Source organism: Macaca nemestrina, chromosome 20, assembly GCF_043159975.1.
Source record: "Macaca nemestrina isolate mMacNem1 chromosome 20, mMacNem.hap1, whole genome shotgun sequence".
In the NCBI taxonomy this organism is placed as follows: Eukaryota; Metazoa; Chordata; class Mammalia; order Primates; family Cercopithecidae; genus Macaca; species Macaca nemestrina.
In genome coordinates, this window is record NC_092144.1 from 44,038,213 (window position 1) to 44,047,312 (window position 9,100).

At 40.3% G+C, this 9,100-nt stretch overlaps 1 protein-coding gene across 5 annotated transcripts; it reads left to right on the plus strand.

Annotated features, from left to right (window-relative positions):
* The first annotated feature begins 924 nt into the window (after window positions 1-924).
* LOC105495560 (zinc finger protein 302) lies at window positions 925-8,259 on the plus strand. Of its 5 annotated transcripts, none has more exons than XM_024797208.2 (4): window positions 925-1,609; window positions 5,602-5,722; window positions 5,977-6,063; window positions 7,032-8,259. In XM_024797208.2, the coding sequence occupies exons 1-4, from the start codon at window positions 1,601-1,603 to the stop codon at window positions 8,015-8,017; spliced, it is 1,203 nt and encodes a 400-aa protein (XP_024652976.2). In that variant the 5' UTR covers window positions 925-1,600; the 3' UTR covers window positions 8,018-8,259. The 5 variants fall into 5 exon arrangements, with proteins under 5 accessions (XP_024652976.2, XP_024652975.2, XP_024652977.2 ...); XM_024797207.2 differs by having other exon boundaries at window positions 930-1,609; window positions 5,977-6,075; XM_024797209.2 differs by having other exon boundaries at window positions 930-1,609; window positions 5,980-6,063.
* The last annotated feature ends 841 nt before the right edge of the window (window positions 8,260-9,100 follow it).

The following is a 9,100-nucleotide window of genomic DNA, read 5'->3' on the forward strand; positions in this document are numbered from 1 at the left end:
CCTTGCTAGCAAAGGCGAGCACTTCCGCGGTACCAGCAAGGGCTGCCCACGTCCCGGAGGGAAACGTTTGTGTGAGCGCAGGAATGACCCGGAAGACCTCGGCGCGGCTGCAGAGTTTTCTGGGAAATGTAATTTCTTGGTCCAGGCGCCATGACCCTTACAAGTAGAGGGTGTCCCTTGGTTCCGAGGTGTATCGTTCACCAGAGGACGACTGTGTGCCCCAGGACACTGCGCGTGGTCCTAGCTGGCCGGCTCTGGCTCGACAGCCCCAGGCGGTTTAGCTTCTTACGAAGCCGTGACCGGTTTACCCTCTGCGCACAAGGTCCGCGCAGCCGCACAGACCCTTGGGAAGTGTGGTCTTCCGGTGCCGGCCGTTCGCGGCACCGGGGACAGGTGTCCCGCACGCGGAGGATTCTGGGAAATGTGGTTCGGCCGTGGGTGCACGAGGTCAGTCCCGCGATAACCTCAGGGCTGGAGGCAGATTCCAAGCTAAGGAACGGTTTGGGGCAGTGTCGTTCCCGGAGGTCGGCGGCCGTTACCTGCTCACCAGCTACGCGGCGCGTCAGGTCTGCGGAGACGCGAGCTCCGGGCGCCTGCGGGGACGGTGAGGCCATGCTGAGGACTCCGGCAAGTGTGGGTCCCGGGGACGACGGCGGGGCTCAGGCCTTGCGTGCGCCCCGCGGTTTGACACCGGCCCGGGCTTTGGCATTTCCTGCCCTTGGTGTCGAGTCGTGTAAACGCGGGGTGATGACGGCGCCGACCTCTTGGCACCGTTGTGAGAGCGAAGTGGGTGCGAGAGCAGACGCCAGCCGCAGTTGTTTTGGGGTTATGTTGTCATCAAGCCGGCGCTTTCAGTTGTGTAACCTTGAACAAATAGGTTCTGTATCTCGGAATTTCAGTTTTGTCTTCATTTAAAAAAAAAAATACGGTTTAGAACTCCTGACCTCAAGCGATCCGCCTGCCTCCGCCTCCCAAAGTGCTGGGATTAAAGGCGTAAGCCACCGCACCAGCCTGGCCAACATGGCGAAACCCCGTCTCTACTAAAAATACAAAAAAAAAAAAAAAAAAAAAAAATTAGCTGGGCGTGGTGGCACGTGTGTGTAATCCCAGCTCTTCGGGAGGCTGAGGCAGGAGAATCGCTTGAACCTGGGAGGCGGAGGTTGCAGTGAGCCGAGGTCGCTCCATTGTACTCCAGCCTGGGCGACAGAACGGGACTCCGTCTCAAAAAAAAGAGACAAAAAGAAAAAAGAAATCTGGAATAATGTGAATGTCCACCGTGCAAAGTGGTGAAGATTGAACAAGCTGATAGTTATTACTGTTGTTTTATCAGTCTTTTATATACAGAATAACTGATTTTCCCCGCAGGTGGCACCTGGTAAACGGTTAGCCCTTGCAGAGAAACACCCTGTTAGTTCCCAGGGAGACACTGGCGCCCCGGAGAGTGATTACCAGTGTGCCTTTCCATTATGGTGTGTCACAGGTGCCAGCCTTATTTTTCATGACTACTGTTTCCTGTCCTTCTGTGCCCTCAGGACACTGCCCATCTGTAATATAAGAGCCTGGAAAGGGGACTCTATTGGCTACTGGAAATTGCAGAATAATGGCTCAGGTAAGTCGGTGTGTCCCCAAGTCTTCCTGAAACACTTCATGAGGCCTCTGTGTGTTTGCTTTGCTTCTGCCTATTCCCACCTAATCAAGTCCATTTAAGGGACTGGATCTATGGTTCCTTTCACTATAGGAAGGATGGAGCCCACAAGAGAACACCAAGGTATTGCTCTCTTCACCCAGTGTTCCTCTTTTCTACAGTTTTCTGCTAGAAGACTTTCTAGATTGCCAAAATTTTTAAACTGTAATTCACAATGCAACTTTGGAATGTAAGGTTATTTGGTTTATGGTTGTCAAAACTGTACCATGTGGTCTCAAGTGAAGAGATGTTTGGAGTCATCCTTGATTCTTCCTTTTGACTTATAACTAATATTCCGGTCCTCTAGTTGGATCTAAACGATACACCGTGTACAGCATCTAACCATTAGCTAGCCCATCACCACCACCACCCCTACCACCAGTCTGAGCCACCTGGATTATTGGGGTAGCCTCCTAGCTGTATTCCCAGCATCTGCCCTTAACCCACATCAATCTATTCTCAGTACAACTGTTACTGTGATCCTATTGTTATATAAATTCCTGTCATTCTTCAACCTAAAATTTTTCAGTGGCTCTAACTGAGTCACTTCTGCAGTGACCTATTTGTACAGTTAGGCCATTACCTGTCTGATCCCACCTTCCTTCTCTGCCTCCTCATTCCTTTGAGCTCTAGCCACTGTCACCAGTTGCTGTGCCATCCACGTGGAATATTCTTTCCCTACATATGCATAAGCTTGCATTCTTATCTCCTTCATGTATTTGTTCCGTGGTTACTTTCTCAGAAAAGCTTCCCTGAACGCCTATTTGCAATTGCAGTCACCTTCCCTTGACCAGCACTTCCACTCCTCCATCACTGCTTTGTTTTCCATGGCGCGTGTCACTCACTAGCTGATGTACTGTATGTTCAGTATATGCACCTGCTCATTGTCTGTTCCTGGTGGGAGGAATGTTTTTTCTTTTTTGTTGACTGCTATAGCTTCAGTACCCAGAGTGTTACCTGGCACCAAATAGATTAATAGGTAATTGTTGGGTGAATAAGATGAGTAATGAAGAACTGGTGGGGCAGAATCATGGCATGGAAGGTGAAGCTTGCACAGGAGGGGATGTAAGTAGCAGATGTACATGTTGGGTGAAGTCTGTTTTCCTGGAATAATTAGATAATTAGAACTGAAAAACTGGCATAGTGGTGCATGCCTGTTGTCCCAGCTACTTGGGAGGCTGATGAAGTGGGAAGATTTCTTGAGCCCTGTGGGGTGAGGCTGTAGTGAGCTATGATTATGTCACTGCACTCCAGCTTGGTGATAGGGCAAGAACCTGTCTCTTTAAAAAAAAAAAAAAAAAAAAAAAGGAAAGGCTAAAGTGAGCTAATACCAAAACCATTCATTGGTTCATCTTCTAAACACTTACAAAGTACCTGTTAGGAAAAGTTATACATGGATTTCAGTGTACACCGACACACAGAACTTCATGATCTAGTGCAGTATTGTCTAAGAGAACTTTCTGCAGTGATGGAAGTGCTCTGCATGTGTACTAGTCAGTACGGTAGCCACCAGCCCTGTGTGACTATTGAGTACTCGAATTTTAGCTTAAGCAACAGAGGAAATGAATTTTAAATTTTATTTTATTTTTACATTTTAATTAATTTAAATGTTGTAGCCAAGTTGGCTAGTGGCTCCTGTGTTGAAGATTGCAGCACTGGTAGAAAAGTAAGAAAGCATAAGAAATTTAAATAAGTGCTAGCATAGATATCCTATGTTCTTTTGGGGGCTCAGATGAGTGAACATCTCAAGCTGCCCGGGCAACTGAAGGGGAAGAAAGAAGCATTCTGGCTCTAAGTTGTAATGACTGGTTTGTCAAAGATATGAGAAATGTTATTTTTATTTGGGATATAGGCAATTAACTAACACAGTGGCAACTCCAATTAACAGGTGAATTTAGAATAAATTTTGTATAGCAAATTGAACTGTCAAATCTTACTTGAGGATAAGTTATTGTTTATTTGGAAAACATATGTGTTGGATTGTATCTGCTTGCCTATATAAAAAGATGAGATTTCTTCCTGTCCTTTTAACCTCAATAGTGGATTGCTTGTGAAGTGCCTCAAGGTCTGATTTAATGCTTATTCAGTAATAAAACCGTTTTCTTTTTGTTTCTACATTTGTGGAGAGGATTTTCTGCCATTGGAAGGAGGTTTGAATTTTAATTGTTTTCCCCAAACCTGAGAAAAGTAAATTCTGGCTTTAAAACCAAAGACCCATGTCACTTGTGAACATGCATGCAAAATATCCAAATAAAGTGCTACAATACTGAATGAACTCTCAGAGCTAAAAAATAACCACAGTAGAGTAGTCTGTTTTACAAATCACAGACAGTAATAATGCTGTATTAAATGGATGTACTTTTTGCACATATTGTAATTTGACTAGCCAATAAGCTACTATTGAATATTTAAGCTTCTAAAGTTTTACTATTTTAAATAATACTGTGAAATGAGTACTATTGAGAAGAATTTCTAAGTACATCTGTGAGCATTTTTTTTAGAATATTTTCTTTGAAATGTGCTCTTTTGTTTTTTTCTGTTACTTCCAGATCCTATTTAAGGACTGTCTATGGCAGGAGTCCTCAACCTTTTTGACACCAGGGATCAGTTTTGTGGAAAACAATTTTTCCATGAAAGTGGGAGGTGGTGGAGGTAGTGGTTTGGGGACGAAACTGTTCTACGTCAGATCATCAGGTGTTAGTTAGATTCACATAAGGAGCGTGCAACCTCGATCCCTTGCATGCGCAGTTCACAGTAGAGATTGCGCTCCTGTAAGAATCTATGCCAGAGCTGATCTGACAGCAGGCGGAGCTCCGGTGGTAATGCTCACTTCCCTGCCACTTACCTCCTGCTGTGTTGCCCCATTCCTAAAAGCCACAGACCAGTACCAGTCCGTGACCGGGTGGTAGACCCCTGATCTATGACATCTTCAGTCTTTTCACCCAGGAGTCTCATATTTCAATTATTAAATGTTTGTCAGTACTCAGTTTAAGTATACACCATAAATATATTTTTGTTTTTTGTTTATGAATCAGTTATGTGTATATTTTAGTCTATTTGTGCTGCTGTAACAGAATACCCCAGACTGAGTAGTTTATAAATAATGAAAATTGACTTCTCATGGTTTTGGTGCCTGGGAAGTCCAAGACTAAGGGGCAGACATCTGGCAAAGGCCTTCTTACTGTGTCATTTTATGGTGGATGGGCAAAGAGAAGAGAGAGAGGCAAAGAGGGGCCTGAACTCATTTTTTAAAATAAGGAACCCTCTCCCCTAATGATGACATTAATCCATTCATGAGGACAGAGTCCTCAAGGCCAATCATCTCCTAAAGGTCTCACCTCTCAATACTATTAGAATGGCGATTAAGTTCAATATATGCTTTTTTAGGGAATACAATCAAACCATATGTCTTATCAGTCTTTAATATAAAGATGTCTTTTTTTCTGAACCCATTTTTTGTGAGCTTTAGTGAATCTTCCTGAGTATCCCATTTGAGAGACAATCACTTTAGCCTTATTTTCACTTATTTTAATTACTTATTTTTAATTACTAGCACTTAGCTCTAAAAGATATAACTAAATACTTGACTCTGTGCTGTCAAATGTCAAATGTTGCCTTTTAAAAATTCATATAATTCTAAACTTTTAACAAAATTAACTCTACTGAAGTGAAGCTATCATATTTGTCTCTCATTCTTATTGTGTAAAAATTCTAACTACATAACTGTCCCCTTTATTGTATGTTAATTCCAACTACATAACTGTCCTGTTATTACTTAACTGAGATCACATTCCCAATCATTGTCACAACTCCTGAATCTTGTTTCATTTCTTCCACAAGCAGGCTGATTTTACCCCTTCTTTAGTGACAGAAGAGGCCTGGGCTATGACTGAGCTTAAATATATTTGCTATTTCAGGTGACATTTAGTGATGTGGCTATAGACTTCTCTCATGAAGAGTGGGCATGGCTAGATTCTGCTCAGAGGGACTTATACAAGGATGTGATGGTCCAGAATTATGAGAACCTGGTCTCTGTAGGTAAGGATATCACCCCTTCCACTCCAGTAGGGGACACCTTTCTTTTGTCACTCTGAATTGCTGGAGAGCCTCCTAAGTAAATGGCTGAATTTCTGTAGCATGTTCCCAAAGAAATGTGCAGCTCTGTTGTGCCCTGCCTGAAGCTTATCTTTCCATTTCAATGAACACCCTTCATCCCTTCTTGTGGTCCTTCTTGTGATGGCCTCTCATAATAGAGGACCACAGCTTAAACAATTCTATTTTCTTCCTGTAAGCAGGTCTTTCCATAACTAAGCCATATGTGATCATGTTATTGGAGGATGGAAAAGAGCCCTGGATGGTGGAGAAAAAACTGTCAAAAGGTATGATTCCAGGTGAGTCATGGTGAACGAGACTAAGGAAGTTTTTGTTAAAAGATGTTTATAGTGAGTGTGGAGGTATTTTACGGATACTGTCTTCAAAGATCTCAAATAGAAATGAAAAATTGAGGGATATTTAGCTTATATTTTCAAAACAATTACTTCTCCCTCTAAAATTATTATCTGTATCACTCATGTCATCTAATCAAGGTTAGAGATAATTAAAATTGTTACTATATTCATGACAAAGTAAGACAATTTATTCTTCCTTAATTCTACTTAAGCAAAATATACTAATAGTTTTAAGCTAAGAAAAGCTGTCTATTAGATGGAAAATCACTTTTTTAAATTTGTAGGTGAAATATGAACATATTAGAGGAAGTAAGGGACATATAAATATGTTTCTAGGAATAATATTTTCTAATGTTCAAGAAATAATATGATTCACACAGTTTCTTCATAACCTCAGAAAGCCTAAATCTTTGTCAGCTATAAAGAACATTTAGATTACTTTGTTTTTACTGCAATTGTTTAATGTAGTAGTATCAATTCTGTATTTTAAGCTTGATAATCCGGCAGCAAATTGAGATTAATGGAAGGTTGGAGAAAAAGGCTATGAGACAAAATGCAATCTTTCCCACATGAATATAGGCACAAAAAGATGATTTGTAATCCAAGAATGCCTTCTACATCTTATTTCTGATAGTTTCCTTTTTTTCAATACTATTTTATCCATTTTGTATAGTTTACCCATTTCCTTTATCACACTCTGTTCCTACTTCTGTGAACTTTCTATTCTCTGCTCCATTTGAGCATTGTTCAGAAGTCACTGAAATATTTTGAGTTGTCAGAGCTATGTGTTTTCTGGGGGCTTCATTTCTTATCCATTTCTCCTAATTACACTGTAGAAGTTTTCTTCAAGAAGTGGAAAAAAAAAAAAAGCAGTGCTTTGCTTTCTTGATATATTTCAGATTGGGACTCAAGATGGGAAAACAAGGAATTATCAACAAAGAAGGATATTTACGATGAAGATTCACCCCAAACAGTACCAATAGAAAAAGTTGTAAAACGACGTTTTGAATTCCCAAATTCTAATAAGAATTTGGAATATATAGAATGCAACAAATTTAGGAGCACCTTTCATTCAAAGTCTACTCTTTCCGAACCACAAAACAATTCTGCTGAAGGAAATTCACATAAATATGATATATTAAAGAAGAATGTATCAAAAAAGTCAGTTATAAAAAATGAGAGAATCAATGGTGGAAAGAAGCTTTTGAATTCTAATAAAAGTGGGGCAGCCTTCAACCAGAGCAAATCTCTTATCCTTCCCCAGACTTGTAATAGAGCTAAAATCTATACATGCAGTGAATGTGGGAAAGCCTTTGGCAAACAGTCAATCCTCAATCGCCATTGGAGAATTCATACAGGAGAGAAGCCGTATGAATGTCGTGAATGTGGGAAGACTTTTAGCCATGGCTCATCCCTTACACGGCATCAGATAAGTCATAGTGGAGAGAAACCTTACAAATGTGTTGAATGTGGGAAGGCCTTTAGCCATGGCTCATCACTTACTAACCATCAGAGCACTCACACTGGAGAGAAACCATACGAATGTATGAACTGTGGAAAGTCTTTTAGTCGTGTGTCCCTTCTCATTCAGCATCTAAGAATTCATACGCAAGAAAAACGCTATGAGTGTCGTATATGTGGAAAGGCCTTCATTCATAGTTCATCTCTCATTCATCATCAGAAAAGCCATACTGGAGAGAAACCTTATGAATGTAGAGAATGTGGGAAAGCTTTCTGCTGTAGCTCACACCTTACTCAACATCAAAGAATTCACAGTATAAAGAAAAAGTTTGAATGTAACAAATGTCTCAAAGTCTTTAGTAGCCTGTCATTTCTTGTTCAACATCAGAGTATTCATACTGAAGAAAATCCTTTTGAAGTTTAGAAATGCAGGAAATCCTTCAACCAGCTTGAATCACTGAATATGCATTTGAGAAATCACATTAGATTGAAACCCTATGAATGCAGTATATGTGGGAAAACCTTCAGTCATAGGTCATCCCTGCTTCAACATCACAGAATTCATACTGGAGAGAAACCTTACGAATGTATTAAATGTAGGAAGACCTTCAGCTGTAGTTCAAACCTTATTGAACTGCATCAATAAATTTCACTATAATCAGTTCATACAGAGTTTATACATCAGAATTCATACTGGAGAAAAGCCATATAAATGTAATGAGTGTGGAAAAGCTTTTAGCAAAGGCTCAAATCTTACTGCCCATCAAAGAGTACATAATGGAGAGAAACCCAATAATATGGTAAGTGTGGAAAAGCCTTTAGATCATATGAATCACTGTACATGTGAGAAATCTTACAGAAGAGAAACTATTTGAAGCAGTGTTTATCATGGTAAACTTCATAGATCCTCCCTTATTTAACATCAGAAAAAATTTATACTGGGGAAAAGTTGTATGAATGTGGTGAATATGGGAGACTTTTAGCAATGATGCAGACATTTTTATTTATCAGAGTTTATACTGTAGAGAAATCATATGAAGTCAATAAATGTGGGAAAGCCTTTGTCAGTATTAATCCCTTAATTGACATAAGTATACTCACACTAGGAAAAAACTGTGTACATGTAGCAAATGTGGGAAAGACTATAGGCGATAGGAATCTCCTACAAACTCCTACAGGAAAAAAGTTGTATGAATGTGGAAAATTTAGAAATTGAAGGAATTCTTCAGTTCCAAGTGCATTCCTTATTCTACAGGAAATAAACTGGAGAGAAATCTCATCATATAAGAGATGTAGCAAAGTGTTCACTAAGAGTGTTTATCTTGCTAGACATCAGAAGATGAATGGTAGAGCAACCTGAAGGATTTAGAAATTACATGTAAATCTGCAGTGGTGCTATTTGTAAACAGGATTCTATAGGAGAGCAAATAAACATAATTAAGTATGCCTTTCTTAGAGCAGTAGCTTGCAGTTTCAGTTGGGTTCTACTTAGAAATTCTTTTTAGCT